The sequence below is a fragment of the Porcisia hertigi genome, chromosome 16 (genome assembly GCF_017918235.1).
Source record: "Porcisia hertigi strain C119 chromosome 16, whole genome shotgun sequence".
Lineage (NCBI taxonomy): Eukaryota > Euglenozoa > Kinetoplastea > Trypanosomatida > Trypanosomatidae > Porcisia > Porcisia hertigi.
In genome coordinates, this window is record NC_090575.1 from 160,954 (window position 1) to 179,888 (window position 18,935).

An 18,935-nucleotide genomic window follows, 5' to 3' on the forward strand; every position below is an offset into this window, starting at 1 on the left:
AGCAAAGACGGAAGAGGGGGGGGGGCGCAGGGCATCGCCCTCCGCGCGTCATTGTAGAGGGAGGGGGAACATTGGTGTCAACAGCGGCTGGTGGGGGAGACCAGAAGGCAGCAGTAGCCCCCAGAAAGGGCAACGCGGTTCAGTTGACGGACCGCACCACAACAAGGCCTCCGAAGAGGGAGAGGGAGGCGTACGAAGGGAGCAGCAAGCACACGGGGCCTCCCCAGAGCGAGCCGTCTTCTTTCGACTTTGGGCATACTCGATACTCCCCGACTTTATAATAATGTGCATCAGAGTAAGCCCCCGATGAATGTCTTCTCCCTCCCGCGGCAGAGACCCACACAAATCGTACAGAGCACGAAGCGACTAAAAACGGCACGCATCACTGTGCCCATTTATAGTGAGCCCAAGTCCCTGTCCACAGCTCTCGCGCGTGTGCACCTTTGTACGCCGGCGCGCACACTGTGTCCGTGTGACGGTGCCGACCCCTCCGTCCTTGGAGCTGTGCCGTCCATTGGCATACACGCGCACCAGCCGCCTTGTCTGTTGGGGAAGGTAGAGGGGAAAAACAAAGCATCGGGAGGTGGGAGAGCACGCTGAGAGAGAGCAGGGGGGGGGGCACACAATACACAATACACACACACTCTACAGACCCTTCACAACGTAGGCCGCACAGCGTGGTGTGCGCACGCGACACAGGATGATGTCAATGGGCCGATACCTCAACAACCCAGCAACCATCAAAGGGATGGGGGGGAGTGGAGGGGGGGGGGGAAGTGCGGTTAAAACTCAGTCGAACGGCTTCAGCATAAAACACAAGTGCACACAAGCTTACTTACAAAATGGCACTAACGCTGAATTATGTGTGCGAAAGCAAAACAATAAGACTTGCACACAGCCCCCTTCCCCCCCCCCACACACACACGCACACACAGGCGGGTAAATATATATATATATATATATATATATATATACAATGAGCAAAGACTGTGAAGCGCTCTCAACAGCAGAAACAGAAACAACAAAAATGGCTACTTCTGCAAGAGCTGATGATGAGAGCGCCTGCGTCCGATTCCGCTGGATCAGGGAGGGAGGGAGGGGGGGAGGGAGGGAGGGAGGGAGGGGGGTGTAAAAGAGAAAAAACAGCAGCAATGTCCCTTTACTGGAAAAGGAGAATAGAAACGGGGAGGCGAGTGAGATGGAGAGATGTTTTGCCCACGTCCTCCACTCCCCCGGAGACGCACGACCAACACACACACACACACACACACAGAAAGAGACGCACAAATATGATAATAATAATATATAGATAAAGATATCATTTATTCATTCATGAGCGAGATACACACGAAATGCTGAGCAACTGTTGATGGAGTTCTGCCGCTGTCATCCACAACAACAAAGGGGGAGGGAGGGAGGGGAGTCCTCTAGAACGAATTGGGAGAGAAGAGCAGAAAAACGTTTTTCGAGTGAAAAAAAAAGAGAGACGCTCACACACACACACTCCATCTAAACGTCCTTATCCGAGTATCTCCCGCTGCAAACCGCAATGCAGCAAAGGACCAGACCGGTGATAGCGCTGATGAACGCACTGCCGGTCGCCACGCACAGCAGGTAGAAGCCCTCGGCGAAGAAGAATCCATCAGCTTGTAGCGCCAGCCTCGCCGAGGGATCATCGCCGCAGAGTGTCAACTTACGGGTGTACACTACCAAGCCCAAGATAGCACCATAGCAGAAGCACGCGCAGATCGTCAGAAAAGTGGACACGACAGGAAGGGCAATGGCGTTGCGTGCATTGATCCAACAGGCAGCAAACAACACGGAAAGCCCGAGAAGACCCGCGCCGCTGACCGACAGCGCCGCCATTATCGTGAAGTACAATCTCGCTTGGGGACATGGCAGGTCTTTCGAGTAGGTGCGTGTTATTTCCGAATTAGGAGCATTGGGCGATGCAGAAGAGTTCTGTTGATACCAGAAGTACACCGTTTTCTTCGTATTCCCTTCGGGACCCTCCGTCTTTCGGAACTGGGGAAACAGGATCGAGCACGTTGCAGAAGCAGCGGCGAGCACGAGCAAGAGAACAAAAAACACACGACAGACCTTCATGGTGCTTGGTGCTCTGTTGGACGGCTGCACAGTACACACCTCAAGTGGCTCTTTTTCCGTTGTTGTTGTTTTCGGGGAAAGGGGGGGAGTTGTCGGGGGAGAGATTACGCGTGATGTGACCGGATAGGAAACCGCTTCGAGGGAGCACAAAATGTGAGAGAGAAAAAAAGGGGAGGCAAACGTGAGAGAGAGCGTGTGTGGTTCTGTATCGCAGTGTTGTGGCGGTGGCAGCTCAATATGGAGCGAAGTCCTTTTCTGGGTGGGTGGCGGGTGGGTGGGTGGGTGGTGGGTGGGTGGGTGGGTGGTGGGTGGGTGGGTGGGTGGGTGGGTGGGTGGTGTACCCACCCGTCTTGGCAGCGTGTCGCAAGTCAATCACCCTTGGTGTCTTTTTTTTATGTTGGGGGGGTGAAAAAAATAATCGACTACATGGAAATACACACAAGACAGGCAGAAAAAAAAAAGAATAATCATAAGGGGGGGAGGGGGGGAGGGGTACGTAGCGCTGACGAAGACTGCAAGGACTAAAGTCAAAAAATGTATATATACAGAGGAAAAAGAAAAATATATGTAGAAAAAAAGGAAAAAGGTGTACACGCCGACATACACCCTCCCTTTTCCTCACTCCCCCCCCCAAACGCTTCAGCTGAAGACCTCCAAGAATACAGCCATGAAAAAGCCGCACCCCGCCACGCAGAGGAAGATGAACCCCTCTGAGAGAAAGTAGCCCTGGTCGCGAAGGGCCACCACCCGCGTTGCATTGTCGTTCACGCAAGTGTCGGCGCAAGAGAGAAAGATTACTGTTCCGATCGAGGTGGCAAAGCAGGCGAAGGTCACGAAGCAGAGGACCACAATGGAGCAGCATAACTTGAACTTACGGTGTGAGCAGAGATGTGCTGCAGCTAAGAGGCATGTGATTGCACCCAAACAGCACGCAGCCACGTGCAGAGCTGCACTGACTATAAAAGCTGTCTTGAAGTCGCCGCATTCGTTGTTGCGGTGATAGTCACGAATAAAGTAGTGAGCTGAGCCGATCGTGAACTTGGTCTCCTCGTACCACAAGTAAACCGCCTTCTCAGAGCTCTGGTCGCGAATCCGAGGCCCTGTCAAACGCATAAGCGGGAACAGCGCCGCACACACCCCAAATGCTACAAGCACCAGCACAAAAATAAGCAGCAGAACGCGTGTCATAAACATTTGCCAGAGAAGAGAAAGGGTGTGTGTGTGTATGTGTGTGTATAGATATATATAGAATATATGTGAAAGGGATAAAGGAAAAGGACAGACAATAGAATGAGAGACCGGGGGGGATACGCGAAGCGTGCGGTGATACGATACGTCGATGTGCGGTCGAGAAAAGAAACTTTGCGTCGCTCTCTTCTCTCTTCTTCCTTTTTTTATTTTCGCTCAATCCAGGTGGCGAAAAGCGTGTGGGTGACGTGAAGTCGATATCGAAAGCGAGAGCGGAAGCCTTTAATTAAAAAAAAATGGGGGAGGAGAGATGAACGAGGTGAAGAGCAACGATCCACACGTAAAAGAGTTCAATGGGAAGCGGGAGAGACAACAGCGGCCAGTAGTGTCATGAAATCAACACCATTCGATAATCTATAACACAAATACACACATGTGCATATAATTGCATGTGTGTAGAGGAGGAGGAGGGGGTGCGCGCGCGCACGTGCAAGTGTGTCGTTGTATTTGCTTGCCACGTGTTTGAGATGTTTATTTTCTTGCGTTGGTTTCTGTTTTTAGAATGCCGTCATAACACACGGTGGGGAGGGGGAGGAAGAGAGACGACGACATGATAGCACATGCGTAACCGACTGCAACACCCAGCGTGGCGCCAAAGCAGCAACACATCGCCGCGATGCCACTCACTCAATCACCAACTACTCACTCCCCGTGGTCGCTTCTTTGAAGGGCGATTGTGGTTAGTGGGAGGTGGCTGGCAGTTGGTAAAGGAAGGAAGGGGGGGATCAGGTGGACCAACTACCGCGGCCAAAGTGTTCGCAACATCAGAAATAGAAGCGTAGAAACGCGAGAAAAAAGGAGGGAAAGGAAAATATCAGAGATGATAATAAGGGAAAGGCAGGGAGGTAGCCCACACACACACACGCACACACAGGCGGGTAAATATATATATATATATATATATAATGAGCAAAGACTGTGAAGCGCTCTCAACAGCAGAAACAGAAACAACAAAAATGGCTACTTCTGCAAGAGCTGATGATGAGAGCGCCTGCGTCCGATTCCGCTGGATCAGGGAGGGAGGGAGGGGGGGAGGGAGGGAGGGAGGGAGGGGGGTGTAAAAGAGAAAAAACAGCAGCAATGTCCCTTTACTGGAAAAGGAGAATAGAAACGGGGAGGCGAGTGAGATGGAGAGATGTTTTGCCCACGTCCTCCACTCCCCCGGAGACGCACGACCAACACACACACACACACAGAAAGAGACGCACAAATATAATAATAATAATATATAGATAAAGATATTATTTATTCATTCATGAGCGAGATACACACGAAATGCTGAGCAACTGTTGATGGAGTTCTGCCGCTGTCATCCACAACAACAACAAAGGGGGAGGGAGGGAAGGGAGTCCTCTAGAACGAATTGGGAGAGAAGAGCAGAAAAACGTTTTTCGAGTGGAAAAAAAAAGAGAGACGCACACACACACACACACACTCGATCTAAACGTCCTTATCCGAGTCTCTCCCGCTGCAAACCGCAATGCAGCAAAGGACCAGACCGGTGATAGCGCTGATGAACGCACTGCCGGTCGCCACGCACAGCAGGTAGAAGCCCTCGGCGAAGAAGAATCCATCAGCTTGTAGCGCCAGCCTCGCCGAGGGATCATCGCCGCAGAGTGTCAACTTACGGATGTACATTACCAAGCCCAAGGTAGCACCATAGCAGACGCACGCGCAGATCGTCAGAAAAGTGGACACGACAGAAAGGCAACTGGCGTTGCGTGCATTGATCCAACAGGCAGCAAACAACACGGAAAGCCCGAGAAGACCCGCGCCGCTGACCGACAGCGCCGCCATTATCGTGAAGTACAATCTCGCTTGGGGACATAGCAACTTTTTTGAGTAGGTTCGTCTTATTAACAAATCAGGATCATTGGGCGACGTAACAGAGTTCTGTTGATACCAGAAGTTCACCGTTTTCTTATCATTCCGTTCGGAATCCAGCGTCTTTCGGAACTGGGGAAACAGGATCGAGCACGTTGCAGAAGCAGTGGCGAGCACGAGCAAGAGAAGAAAAAACACACGACAGACCTTCATGGTGTTTGGTGCTTTGTTGGACGGCTGCACAGTACACACCTCAAGTGGCTCTTTTTCCGTTGTTGTTGTTTTCGGGGAAAGGGGGGGAGTTGTCGGGGGAGAGATTACGCGTGATGTGACCGGATAGAAAACCGCTTCGAGGGAGCACAAAATGTGAGAGAGAAAAAAAGGGAGGCAAACGTGAGAGAGAGCGTGTGTGGTTCTGTATCGCAGTGTTGTGGCGGTGGGAGCTCAATATGGAGCGAAGTCCTTTTTCTCTGGGTGGGTGTGCGTGGGTGGGTGGGTGGGTGTGTGGGTGTGTGGGTGGGTGGGTGTGGGTGGGTGGGTGGGTGGGTGGGTGGGTGGGTGTACCCACCCGTCTTGGCAGCGTGTCACAAGTCAATCACCCTTGGTGTCTTTTTTTTTATGTTGGGGGGTGAAAAAATAATCGACTACATGGAAATACACACAAGACAGGCAGAAAAAAAAAGAATAATCATAAGGGGGAGGGGGAGGGGTACGTAGCGCTGACGAAGACTGCAAGGACTAAAGTCAAAAAATGTATATATACAGAGGAAAAAGAAAAATATATGTAGAAAAAGGAAAAAGGCGTACACGCCGACATACACCCTCCCTCTTCCTCACTCCCCCCCCCAAACGCTTCAGCTGAAGACCTCCAAGAATACAGCCATGAAAAAGCCGCACCCCGCCACGCAGAGGAAGATGAACCCCTCTGAGAGAAAGTAGCCCTGGTCGCGAAGGGCCACCACCCGCGTTGCATTGTCGTTCACGCAAGTGTCGGCGCAAGAGAGAAAGATTACTGTTCCGATCGAGGTGGCAAAGCAGGCGAAGGTCACGAAGCAGAGGACCACAATGGAGCAGCATAAATTGAACTTACGGTGTGAGCAGAGATGTGCTGCAGCTAAGAGGCATGTGATTGCACCCAAACAGCACGCAGCCACGTGCAGAGCTGCACTGACTATAAAAGCTGTCTTGAAGTCGCCGCATTCGTTGTTGCGGTGATAGTCACGAATAAAGTAGTGAGCTGAGCCGATCGTGAACTTGGTCTCCTCGTACCACAAGTAAACCGCCTTCTCAGAGCTCTGGTCGCGAATCCGAGGCCCTGTCAAACGCATAAGCGGGAACAGCGCCGCACACACCCCAAATGCTACAAGCACCAGCACAAAAATAAGCAGCAGAACGCGTGTCATAAACATTTGCCAGAGAAGAGAAAGGGTGTGTGTGTGTATGTGTGTGTATAGATATATATAGAATATATGTGAAAGGGATAAAGGAAAAGGACAGACAATAGAATGAGAGACCGGGGGGGATACGCGAAGCGTGCGGTGATACGATACGTCGATGTGCGGTCGAGAAAAGAAACTTTGCGTCGCTCTCTTCTCTCTTCTTCCCTTTTTTATTTTCGCTCAATCCAGGTGGCGAAAAGCGTGTGGGTGACGTGAAGTCGATATCGTAAGCGAGAGCGGAAGCCTTTAATTAAAAAAAATGGGGAGGAGAGATGAACGAGGTGAAGAGCAACGATCCACACGTAAAAGAGTTCAATGGGAAGCGGGAGAGACAACAGCGGCCAGTAGTGTCATGAAGTCAACACCATTCGATAATCTATAACACAAATACACACATGTACATATAATTGCATGTGTGTAGAGGAGGAGGAGGGGGTGCGCGCGCGCACGTGCAAGTGTGTCGTTGTATTTGCTTGCCACGTGTTTGAGATGTTTATTTTCTTGCGTTGGTTTCTGTTTTTAGAATGCCGTCATAACACACGGTGGGGAGGGGGGGGGGGGAGGAAGAGAGACGACGACATGATAGCACATGCGTAACCGACTGCAACACCCAGCGTGGCGCCAAAGCAGCAACACATCGCCGCGATGCCACTCACTCAATCACCAACTACTCACTCCCCGTGGTCGCTTCTTTGAAGGGCGATTGTGGTTAGTGGGAGGTGGCTGGCAGTTGGTAAAGGAAGGAAGGGGGGATCAGGTGGACCAACTACCGCGGCCAAAGTGTTCGCAACATCAGAAATAGAAGCGTAGAAACGCGAGAAAAAGGGAGGGAAAGGAAAATATCAGAGATGATAATAAGGGAAAGGCAGGGAGGTAGCCCACACACACACACGCACACACAGGCGGGTAAATATATATATATATATATATATAATGAGCAAAGACTGTGAAGCGCTCTCAACAGCAGAAACAGAAACAACAAAAATGGCTACTTCTGCAAGAGCTGATGATGAGAGCGCCTGCGTCCGATTCCGCTGGATCAGGGAGGGAGGGAGGGGGAGGGAGGGAGGGAGGGAGGGGTGTAAAAGAGAAAAAACAGCAGCAATGTCCCTTTACTGGAAAAGGAGAATAGAAACGGGGAGGCGAGTGAGATGGAGAGATGTTTTGCCCACGTCCTCCACTCCCCCGGAGACGCACGACCAACACACACACACACACAGAAAGAGACGCACAAATATAATAATAATAATAATAATAATAATAATGATGATATATATATATATATATATCATTTATTCATTCATGAGGGAGATACACACGAAATGCTGAGCAACTGTTGATGGAGTTCTGCCGCTGTCATCCACAACAACAAAGGGGGAGGGAGGGAAGGGAGTCCTCTAGAACGAATTGGGAGAGAAGAGCAGAAAAACGTTTTTCGAGTGGAAAAAAAAAGAGAGACGCACACACACACACACACACACTCGATCTAAACGTCCTTATCCGAGTCTTTCCCGCTGCAAACCGCAATGCAGCAAAGGACCAGACCGGTGATAGCGCTGATGAACGCACTGCCGGTCGCCACGCACAGCAGGTAGAAGCCCTCGGCGAAGAAGAATCCATCAGCTTGTAGCGCCAGCCTCGCCGAGGGATCATCGCCGCAGAGTGTCAACTTACGGATGTACACTACCAAGCCCAAGATAGCACCATAGAAGACGCACGCGCAGAACGTCAGAGAAGTGGACACGACAGGAAGGGCAATGGCGTTGCGTGCATTGATCCAACAGGCAGCAAACAACACGGAAAGCCCGAGAAGACCCGCGCCGCTGACCGACAGCGCCGCCATTATCGTGAAGTACAATCTCGCTTGGGGACATGGCAGGTCTTTCGAGTAGGTGCGTGTTATTATGAATTCAGGAGTAGTGGGCGACGAAATAGACCTCTGTTGATACCAGAAGTTCACCGTTTTCTTATCATTCCGTCCGGAATCCAGCGTCTTTCGGAACTGGGGAAACAGGATCGAGCACGTTGCAGAAGCAGCGGCGAGCACGAGCAAGAGAACAAAAAACACACGACAGACCTTCATGGTGTTTGGTGCTTTGTTGGACGGCTGCACAGTACACACCTCAAGTGGCTCTTTTTCCGTTGTTGTTGTTTTCGGGGAAAGGGGGGGAGTTGTCGGGGGAGAGATTACGCGTGATGTGACCGGATAGGAAACCGCTTCGAGGGAGCACAAAATGTGAGAGAGAAAAAAAAGGGGAGGCAAACGTGAGAGAGAGCGTGTGTGGTTCTGTATCGCAGTGTTGTGGCGGTGGGAGCTCAATATGGAGCGAAGTCCTTTTTTTCTGGGTGGGTGGGTGGGTGGGTGGGTGGGTGGGTGGGTGGGTGGGTGTACCCACCCGTCTTGGCAGCGTGTCACAAGTCAATCACCCTTGGTGTCTTTTTTTTATGTTGGGGGGTGGGAGTGAAAAAAATAATCGACTACATGGAAATACACACAAGACAGGCAGAAAAAAAAAAGAATAATCATAAGGGGGGGGAGGGGGGGAGGGGTACGTAGCGCTGACGAAGACTGCAAGGACTAAAGTCAAAAAATGTATATATACAGAGGAAAAAGAAAAATATATGTAGAAAAAAGGAAAAAGGCGTACACGCCGACATACACCCTCCCTCTTCCTCACTCCCCCCCCCAAACGCTTCAGCTGAAGACCTCCAAGAATACAGCCATGAAAAAGCCGCACCCCGCCACGCAGAGGAAGATGAACCCCTCTGAGAGAAAGTAGCCCTGGTCGCGAAGGGCCACCACCCGCGTTGCATTGTCGTTCACGCAAGTGTCGGCGCAAGAGAGAAAGATTACTGTTCCGATCGAGGTGGCAAAGCAGGCGAAGGTCACGAAGCAGAGGACCACAATGGAGCAGCATAAATTGAACTTACGGTGTGAGCAGAGATGTGCTGCAGCTAAGAGGCATGTGATTGCACCCAAACAGCACGCAGCCACGTGCAGAGCTGCACTGACTATAAAAGCTGTCTTGAAGTCGCCGCATTCGTTGTTGCGGTGATAGTCACGAATAAAGTAGTGAGCTGAGCCGATCGTGAACTTGGTCTCCTCGTACCACAAGTAAACCGCCTTCTCAGAGCTCTGGTCGCGAATCCGAGGCCCTGTCAAACGCATAAGCGGGAACAGCGCCGCACACACCCCAAATGCTACAAGCACCAGCACAAAAATAAGCAGCAGAACGCGTGTCATAAACATTTGCCAGAGAAGAGAAAGGGTGTGTGTGTGTATGTGTGTGTATAGATATATATAGAATATATGTGAAAGGGATAAAGGAAAAGGACAGACAATAGAATGAGAGACCGGGGGGGATACGCGAAGCGTGCGGTGATACGATACGTCGATGTGCGGTCGAGAAAAGAAACTTTGCGTCGCTCTCTTCTCTCTTCTTCCCTTTTTTATTTTCGCTCAATCCAGGTGGCGAAAAGCGTGTGGGTGACGTGAAGTCGATATCGTAAGCGAGAGCGGAAGCCTTTAATTAAAAAAAAATGGGGGAGGAGAGATGAACGAGGTGAAGAGCAACGATCCACACGTAAAAGAGTTCAATGGGAAGCGGGAGAGACAACAGCGGCCAGTAGTGTCATGAAGTCAACACCATTCGATAATCTATAACACAAATACACACATGTGCATATAATTGCATGTGTGTAGAGGAGGAGGAGGGGGTGCGCGCGCGCACGTGCAAGTGTGTCGTTGTATTTGCTTGCCACGTGTTTGAGATGTTTATTTTCTTGCGTTGGTTTCTGTTTTTAGAATGCCGTCATAACACACGGTGGGGAGGGGGAGGAAGAGAGACGACGACATGATAGCACATGCGTAACCGACTGCAACACCCAGCGTGGCGCCAAAGCAGCAACACATCGCCGCGATGCCACCCACTCAATCACCAACTACTCACTCCCCGTGGTCGCTTCTTTGAAGGGCGATTGTGGTTAGTGGGAGGTGGCTGGCAGTTGGTAAAGGAAGGAAGGGGGGGATCAGGTGGACCAACTACCGCGGCCAAAGTGTTCGCAACATCAGAAATAGAAGCGTAGAAACGCGAGAAAAAGGGAGGGAAAGGAAAATATCAGAGATGATAATAAGGGAAAGGCAGGGAGGTAGCCCACACACACACACGCACACACAGGCGGGTAAATATATATATATATATAATGAGCAAAGACTGTGAAGCGCTCTCAACAGCAGAAACAGAAACAACAAAAATGGCTACTTCTGCAAGAGCTGATGATGAGAGCGCCTGCGTCCGATTCCGCTGGATCAGGGAGGGAGGGAGGGGGGGAGGGAGGGAGGGAGGGAGGGGGGTGTAAAAGAGAAAAAACAGCAGCAATGTCCCTTTACTGGGAAAGGAGAATAGAAACGGGGAGGCGAGTGAGATGGAGAGATGTTTTGCCCACGTCCTCCACTCCCCCGGAGACGCACGACCAACACACACACACACACAGAAAGAGACGCACAAATATAATAATAATAATAATAATAATGATATATATATATATATATATATATATCATTTATTCATTCATGAGCGAGATACACACGAAATGCTGAGCAACTGTTGATGGAGTTCTGCCGCTGTCATCCACAACAACACAGAAAAAGGGAGGGAGGGAAGGGAGTCCTCTAGAACGAATTGGGAGAGAAGAGCAGAAAAACGTTTTTCGAGTGGAAAAAAAAAGAGAGACGCACACACACACACACACACTCGATCTAAACGTCCTTATCCGAGTCTTTCCCGCTGCAAACCGCAATGCAGCAAAGGACCAGACCGGTGATAGCGCTGATGAACGCACTGCCGGTCGCCACGCACAGCAGGTAGAAGCCCTCGGCGAAGAAGAATCCATCAGCTTGTAGCGCCAGCCTCCCCAATACATCATCGCCGCAGAGTGTCAACTTACGGATGTACACTACCAAGCCCAAGATAGCACCATAGCAGAAGCACGCGCAGAACGTCAGAGAAGTGGACACGACAAGAAGGGGTATGCCGTTGCGTGCATTGATCCGACAGGCAGCAAGCAACACGGAAATCCCGAGGAGAGCCGCGCCGCTGACCGACAGCGCCGCCATTATCGTGAGGTACAATCTCGCTTGGGGACATGGCAGGTCTCTCGAGTAGATGCGTACTATTATCGAATCACGACCACTGGGCGATGGAAAAGAGAGCTGTCGAAACCAGAAGTACACCGTTTTCTTCGTATTCCCTTCGGGACCCTCCGTCTTTCGGAACTGGGGAAACAGGATCGAGCACGTTGCAGAAGCAGCGGCGAGCACGAGCAAGAGAAGAAAAAACACACGACAGGCCTTCATTGTGCTTGGTGCTCTGTTGGACGGCTGCACAGTACACACCTCAAGTGGCTCTTTTTCCGTTGTTGTTGTTTTCGGGGAAAGGGGGGGAGTTGTCGGGGGAGAGATTACGCGTGATGTGACCGGATAGGAAACCCCTTCGAGGGAGCACAAAATGTGAGAGAGAAAAAAAAGGGAGGCAAACGTGAGAGAGAGCGTGTGTGGTTCCGTATCGCAGTGTTGTGGCGGTGGGAGCTCAATATGGAGCGAAGTCCTTTTTTTCTGGGTGGGTGTGCGCGTGTGCGTGTTTGCACATGAAAGGGAAGAAGACAGACAAACGGGATTTGAAAACAAGAAAGTGGGGAGATTCTTCGCATAGAACCCCTCAAAAGAAACAAAAGAATAGGTCATGAGCATTGAGAGGGGGGAGAGGGGAGAGGGGAGGGGGGGGGAGGGGAGGGGGGCGGGGCATTTCCCGTGCCTCGTTCTCACCGCGCCAGTATCCTGACCTTTTGAAGTGCAAAAAAAGGAAACACATGCGAAAAGTGTTGGGACCATCGGCAGCGGGACACCGCGTAGAGTAGAGCAGTTTTTGTGCATACGCGCACACCTGCAAATGGGTTCATGAGTACTATCAGCACGACGGACACGAAAAAAAAAAAAGACAAACAGAAGGAGCGTGTGGACGGGTGCAACTGGGCACAACTCCACCTCCCTCCATTCACTCCACTTTACTCAACCCACCCCACCCAGAACACCACAACGGTGCGTGTGTGTTTATGTGTATGTGCGGGTGTGTGTAACGAAAAATATTTTTTTTAGGGGAAGAAAAAGTAAAATCAACGGAGAAGGGAAAAAAGAAAAGCCCTGCGGTGTTCCGTCCGATGGGGAATGAAGACACATGCACACACACGCACACACACACACATGTGTATATATGCAGATGTACATGTGTGTGCGTGCATGTATGTGTGTGTGTGTGCATATATAGGAAGAGAGGGGATCAAATTCCATCAAAAAAACAATATCTGTATATATAGTAAAAGACAAGATGCAACGCAACGAAAACCGGGGGGAGGGGTGCAAGATGGCTGGTGCAGTCGCTGACCACAAAGCGTCGAGAGGCATACACACGCACACATACACACACACACACACTCCATCTAAAAGTCCTTATCCGAGTCTTTCCCCCTGCAAACCGCAATGCAGCAAAGGACCAGACCGGTGATAGCGCTGATGAACGCACTGCCGGTCGCCACGCACAGCAGGTAGAAGCCCTCGGCGAAGGAGAATCCATCAGCTTGTAGCGCCAGCCTCCCCAATGTATCATCGCCGCAGAGTGTCAACTTATGGATGTACACTACCAAGCCCAAGGTAGCACCATAGCAGATGCACGCGCAGATCGTCAGAAAAGTGGACACGACAGAAAGGCAACTGGCGTTGCGTGCATTGATCCAACAGGCAGCAAACAACACGGAAAGCCCGAGAAGACCCGCGCCGCTGACCGACAGCGCCGCCATTATCGTGAAGTACAATCTCGCTTGGGAACATAGCAGGTCTTTCGAGTAGGTTCGTGTTATTATCAAATAAGGATCATTGGGCGACGTAACAGAAATCTGTTGATACCAGAAGTTCACCGTTTTCTTATCATTCCGTTCGGAATCCAGCGTCTTTCGGAACTGGGGAAACAGGATCGAGCACGTTGCAGAAGCAGCGGCGAGCACGAGCAAGAGAAGAAAAAACACACGACAGACCTTCATGGTGCTTGGTGCTCTGTTGGACAGCTGCACAGTACACACCTCAAGTGGCTCTTTTTCCGTTGTTGTTGTTTTCGGGGAAAGGGGGGGAGTTGTCGGGGGAGAGATTACGCGTGATGTGACCGGATAGGAAACCCCTTCAAGGGAGCACAAAATGTGAGAGAGAAAAAAAAGGGGAGGCAAACGTGAGAGAGAGCGTGTGTGGTTCTGTATCGCAGTGTTGTGGCGGTGGGAGCTCAATATGGAGCGAAGTCCTTTTTTTCTGGGTGGGTGTGCGTGTTTGCACATGAAAGGGAAGAAGACAGACAAACGGGATTTGAAAACAAGAAAGTGGGGAGATTCTCCGCATAGAACCCCTCAAAAGAAACAAAAGAATAGGTCATGAGCATTGAGAGGGGGGAGAGGGGAGAGGGGAGGGGGGGGGAGGGGAGGGGGGGCGGGGCATTTCCCGTGCCTCGTTCTCACCGCGCCAGTATCCTGACCTTTTGAAGTGCAAAAAAAGGAAACACATGCGAAAAGTGTTGGGACCATCGGCAGCGGGACACCGCGTAGAGTAGAGCAGTTTTTGTGCATACGCGCACACCTGCAAATGGGTTCATGAGTACTATCAGCACGACGGACACGAAAAAAAAAAGACAAACAGAAGGAGCGTGTGGACGGGTGCAACTGGGCACAACTCCACCTCCCTCCATTCACTCCACTTTACTCAACCCACCCCACCCAGAACACCACAACGGTGCGTGTGTGTTTATGTGTATGTGCGGGTGTGTGTAGCGAAAAATATTTTTTTTAGGGGAAGAAAAAGTAAAATCAACGGAGAAGGGAAAAAAGAAAAGCCCTGCGGTGTTCCGTCCGATGGGGAATGAAGACACATGCACACACACGCACACACACACACATGTGTATATATGCAGATGTACATGTGTGTGCGTGCATGTATGTGTGTGTGTGTGCATATATAGGAAGAGAGGGGATCAAATTCCATCAAAAAAACAATATCTGTATATATAGTAAAAGACAAGATGCAACGCAACGAAAACCGGGGGGAGGGGTGCAAGATGGCTGGTGCAGTCGCTGACCACAAAGCGTCGAGAGGCATACACACGCACACATACACACACACACACTCCATCTAAAAGTCCTTATCCGAGTCTTTCCCCCTGCAAACCGCAATGCAGCAAAGGACCAGACCGGTGATAGCGCTGATGAACGCACTGCCGGTCGCCACGCACAGCAGGTAGAAGCCCTCGGCGAATGAGTATCCATCAGCTTGTAGCGCCAGCCTCCCCAATGTATCATCGCCACAAAGTGTCAACCTGCAGGTGTACACTACCAAGCCCAAGGTAGCACCATAGCAGACGCACGCGCAGATCGTCAGAAAAGTGGACACGACAGAAAGGCAACTGGCGTTGCGTGCATTGATCCAACAGGCAGCAAACAACACGGAAATCCCGAGGAAAGCCGCGCCGCTGACCGACAGCGCCGCCATTATCGTGAAGTACAATCTCGCTTGGGAACATGGCAGGTTTTGCGAGTAGATGCGTACTATTATCGAATCAGGAGCATTGGGCGATGGAAAAGAGAGCTGTTGATACCAGAAGTACACCGTTTTTTTCGTATTCCCTTCGGGGCCCTCCGTCTTTCGGAACTGGGGAAACAGGATCGAGCACGTTGCAGAAGCAGCGGCGAGCACGAGCAAGAGGAGAAAAAACACACGACAGGCCTTCATGGTGCTTGGTGCTCTGTTGGACAGCTGCACAGTACACACCTCAAGTGGCTCTTTTTCCGTTGTTGTTGTTTTCGGGGAAAGGGGGAGTTGTCGGGGGAGAGATTACGCGTGATGTGACCGGATAGGAAACCCCTTCAAGGGAGCACAAAATGAGAGAGAGAAAAAAAGGGAGGCAAACGCGAGAGAGAGCGTGTGTGGTTCTGTATCGCAGTGTTGTGGCGGTGGCAGCTCAATATGGAGCGAAGTCCTTTTTTTCTGGGTGGGTGTGCGTGTTTGCACATGAAAGGGAAGAAGACAGACAAACGGGATTTGAAAACAAGAAAGTGGGGAGATTCTCCGCATAGAACCCCTCAAAAGAAACAAAAGAATAGGTCATGAGCATTGAGAGGGGGGAGAGGGGAGAGGGGAGGGGGAGGGGAGGGGGGCGGGGCATTTCCCGTGCCTCGTTCTCACCGCGCCAGTATCCTGACCTTTTGAAGTGCAAAAAAAGGAAACACATGCGAAAAGTGTTGGGACCATCGGCAGCGGGACACCGCGTAGAGTAGAGCAGTTTTTGTGCATACGCGCACACCTGCAAATGGGTTCATGAGTACTATCAGCACGACGGACACGAAAAAAAAAAAAGACAAACAGAAGGAGCGTGTGGACGGGTGCAACTGGGCACAACTCCACCTCCCTCCATTCACTCCACTTTACTCAACCCACCCCACCCAGAACACCACAACGGTGCGTGTGTGTTTATGTGTATCAAGAGGAGAGGCGGTGGGAGTTCGAAGGACCGGGGGAAGGGAAGGGGGGGGGGTTGTGCGACAAAAAGCACACAGACGCAGACGCACGCGAAGACATGAAAATAATGTTGAAATAGTCACCAATGAAGGGGCCGCAAAAAAAAAAAGGTGCGAAGGCCTCAAAATCAGATCAATCATCTTCATACCCGCACAGAACGCGTGGTATGGGAAGTATTTGTTATCGATGGTGCGCATTCGGGGTGGGGGGGCTTGGGGTGGCTGGCTCTCTCTTTCCCCTTTTTTTATCCTCATCCTTCCTCAACACAACTCTCGCTACGGATACACACTCCAACTGTATGTGCGTGTGTATCTGTGTGTGTGTGTGTGTGTGTGTGTTGATTCATGTGAATGTATCGGAGAATGGCTCTCACGTCTCCTCCCCCTCCCCCTCCCCTCTGTCTCTGAGGGCAGTCACCAAAAGGGAAACAAGTGTAGCGAGATTTAACGCGGATGGGAAATACAAGAAAAAAAAAGCAAAAGAGAGAAAGTAATAAGATTTATTATATATATGATTGGAGGTATTATATATATATGTGTGTGTATATATGGGCTCTCTCCCCCCCCCTCCCTCCCTCCCCTCTCTGCACCGTTTCTTTTTTGTGTTCCTGTATGCCTCCCCCCCCCCCTTGTGGTGCTGCTGTTGAATTTTTGTTCTGGTGTCCTGTGACTTCCAAGAATGGGGCTCGAAATAGGGGGGGGGGACTGACGTAAGTGGAAACAAGAGAAAGGGAAGATTTTTTTTCTCAAAAGCGGTCGTGATGATGATGGGGAGGGGGGAGAGGAGGGGAGGAGGGAGGGGGGGGAGGGGAGGGGGGGCCGTACCGCTGTGCGATTGCAGGAGAACAATGCAAAAGAGAAAAAAAAGAATACGTGTATGTTGAGTTCCTCTTGAAAATAACGTCATAGCAACTCGTTGACGCCGTCAACAGAGGGGGAAAGAAGAGGGAAAGGGGAGGGGAGGGGGGATACACAATAAAAATAAAAACAGATACGGCGAGAAAATGTGCAGATTACAAAATAAGGGAGAGAAATCGAGGGGGGAGGGGACAGAGACCCATGACGTTGCACGAAGGACGTGGCAGTCTTTTTTTTTTTGGGGGGGTAGTCTGCCAAACGATGCGGGCGTGGACGTAGGCGCTCGTATGAAGAAGTGAAGATTGTCTGTGCACAGTGCCCCTCCCTCCCTCCCTCCCTCCCTCCCCTCCTCGCGCCATGCCAGTACGTTGATGATGTTTCTCCTGATTTTTTTAGCTTCTATCGCATCTGTGCGAGCCGCTGGTGCCCTTTTCGTGATGCTCCTGCATAGCAGGCTCCTCCAACGGTTGGCCACTGCGGCAGAGCCCAAACACCAAGACCACCATCATGAAGAAGAAACCGCCGGCGGCGGTGCAGAGGAGGCCGAAGCCCTCCACCATCCTGTAGCCATCCTTCTGTGGGGCTCTGTAAAATGCCACAGGGTCGTTCAAGCAGAAATCATTAGTGAATAGGTGCGTCACCAGACCCACCGTGACCCCCGCACACGCCATGGTAATGAAAGTCAGCGTGAGGCTAGCGGCGCCGACATGTAAAATGTGACCCCCCGTCGCCGTCGTCCAGCACGCCAGCACGAGGCATGCAACCGCTCCGATTCCAGCGCCAGCCACGGATATAGCCGACGACGCAATGAAAAACACCCTGGCCCTTGGGCACAACAACTCACGTGTGTAGTACCGCACGATCACCTTCCCTGGAGCACCGGGGGCCCTCGCCGCACAGGATTCCGTGTACCAGTAGTAGACGGCCTCCCTCGTCTCGATGGCACCGTTGGTCGTCGTCTTACGGAAGACGGGGAAGAAAATTGAGCAGGTCATGCACGCCGTAAAGACGATCACAAAGATCAACACAACAAGGCGATAACACAGCATTACGGGGAGCGGCAATGTGTGTGTGTGTGTCTGTGTATGTGTGGAGGAGGGAGGTAACGAAGAAAATAGTGAAAGTGAGATGAGCTCAACGGGAGGGAAGGGGGTGAGATTTGGGAGAGAGACCCCACCAGAAACAGGGAAAACACGAACTGTTACAACACACCACGCACACCAGTGTACACACACGACCACGGGAACTGAGCGAGAGGGGTATATACTGATCCGTCGGGTAGACCGCATCTACTAAAACAGAGAGGGGGGAGAGGTGGGGTGGGGTGGGGTGGGGACAAACTATGCAGACAAAAGAAATAAGTTTTTTTTTAGTTAACCAAGGGCGGTTGTCAGTGGGTGCCCTACACACACACACACGCACACACACACACAGCGCAGGAGGCGGGCGGCAGACATGTGAGACGTGACGGCAACCCAACGAGAGTAGGTGAACACGAGAGTAGCATCAATACATGTGTGCGTATATTATAAGAGGAGGACCAGATAAGGCGCTGACGTGTGCGGCGGAACACCGTGTTTAACTTCACTTTCTTTTTTTTCTACGCACACTACCGATGTAGCAGTGCCACATAATACACCCTTTTTTATTCTCTCCTGTTTCCCCGTTTGGAAGGGGGAAGGGAGGGGGGAGGGGGGGAGGCTTCGCATTCGGTGTAGACCTTGCTCGCTCTACCCAAGTGTCCAATCGAACGTAGGGTGACTATGCCCGTGTTCACACTACTGCTCATCTACAATCATCATCGATGACACAGGGATTGGCATTGGTGCGCAACAACCATTTAGCGTCATCACCATC

General features: G+C 51.2%; 10 protein-coding genes across 10 annotated transcripts; all 10 read right to left on the reverse strand.

Moving 5' to 3' along the window:
- Positions 1-1,509: 1,509 nt before the first annotated feature.
- Positions 1,510-2,106, reverse strand: JKF63_05247 (uncharacterized protein; the record flags this gene model as incomplete). Its single annotated transcript, XM_067901215.1, has 1 exon — positions 1,510-2,106. The coding sequence occupies one exon, from the start codon at positions 2,104-2,106 to the stop codon at positions 1,510-1,512; it is 597 nt and encodes a 198-aa protein (XP_067758217.1).
- Positions 2,107-2,745: 639 nt separating this feature from the next.
- On the reverse strand, positions 2,746-3,300 carry JKF63_05248 (uncharacterized protein; the record flags this gene model as incomplete). Its single annotated transcript, XM_067901216.1, has 1 exon — positions 2,746-3,300. The coding sequence occupies one exon, from the start codon at positions 3,298-3,300 to the stop codon at positions 2,746-2,748; it is 555 nt and encodes a 184-aa protein (XP_067758218.1).
- Positions 3,301-4,794: 1,494 nt separating this feature from the next.
- JKF63_05249 (uncharacterized protein) lies at positions 4,795-5,391 on the reverse strand (the record flags this gene model as incomplete). Its single annotated transcript, XM_067901217.1, has 1 exon — positions 4,795-5,391. One exon carries the CDS (start codon positions 5,389-5,391, stop codon positions 4,795-4,797), a length of 597 nt encoding a protein of 198 aa, XP_067758219.1.
- Positions 5,392-6,032: 641 nt separating this feature from the next.
- On the reverse strand, positions 6,033-6,587 carry JKF63_05250 (uncharacterized protein; the record flags this gene model as incomplete). Its single annotated transcript, XM_067901218.1, has 1 exon — positions 6,033-6,587. One exon carries the CDS (start codon positions 6,585-6,587, stop codon positions 6,033-6,035), a length of 555 nt encoding a protein of 184 aa, XP_067758220.1.
- A 1,516-nt stretch (positions 6,588-8,103) lies between these two features.
- JKF63_05251 (uncharacterized protein) lies at positions 8,104-8,700 on the reverse strand (the record flags this gene model as incomplete). The annotated part of the gene is made up of 1 exon (XM_067901219.1): positions 8,104-8,700. The coding sequence occupies one exon, from the start codon at positions 8,698-8,700 to the stop codon at positions 8,104-8,106; it is 597 nt and encodes a 198-aa protein (XP_067758221.1).
- A 612-nt stretch (positions 8,701-9,312) lies between these two features.
- Positions 9,313-9,867, reverse strand: JKF63_05252 (uncharacterized protein; the record flags this gene model as incomplete). The annotated part of the gene is made up of 1 exon (XM_067901220.1): positions 9,313-9,867. The coding sequence occupies one exon, from the start codon at positions 9,865-9,867 to the stop codon at positions 9,313-9,315; it is 555 nt and encodes a 184-aa protein (XP_067758222.1).
- A 1,509-nt stretch (positions 9,868-11,376) lies between these two features.
- Positions 11,377-11,973, reverse strand: JKF63_05253 (uncharacterized protein; the record flags this gene model as incomplete). The annotated part of the gene is made up of 1 exon (XM_067901221.1): positions 11,377-11,973. One exon carries the CDS (start codon positions 11,971-11,973, stop codon positions 11,377-11,379), a length of 597 nt encoding a protein of 198 aa, XP_067758223.1.
- A 1,139-nt stretch (positions 11,974-13,112) lies between these two features.
- JKF63_05254 (uncharacterized protein) lies at positions 13,113-13,709 on the reverse strand (the record flags this gene model as incomplete). Its single annotated transcript, XM_067901222.1, has 1 exon — positions 13,113-13,709. One exon carries the CDS (start codon positions 13,707-13,709, stop codon positions 13,113-13,115), a length of 597 nt encoding a protein of 198 aa, XP_067758224.1.
- A 1,129-nt stretch (positions 13,710-14,838) lies between these two features.
- Positions 14,839-15,435, reverse strand: JKF63_05255 (uncharacterized protein; the record flags this gene model as incomplete). The annotated part of the gene is made up of 1 exon (XM_067901223.1): positions 14,839-15,435. The coding sequence occupies one exon, from the start codon at positions 15,433-15,435 to the stop codon at positions 14,839-14,841; it is 597 nt and encodes a 198-aa protein (XP_067758225.1).
- Positions 15,436-17,470: 2,035 nt separating this feature from the next.
- On the reverse strand, positions 17,471-18,127 carry JKF63_05256 (uncharacterized protein; the record flags this gene model as incomplete). Its single annotated transcript, XM_067901224.1, has 1 exon — positions 17,471-18,127. The coding sequence occupies one exon, from the start codon at positions 18,125-18,127 to the stop codon at positions 17,471-17,473; it is 657 nt and encodes a 218-aa protein (XP_067758226.1).
- Between the last annotated feature and the right edge of the window lie 808 nt (positions 18,128-18,935).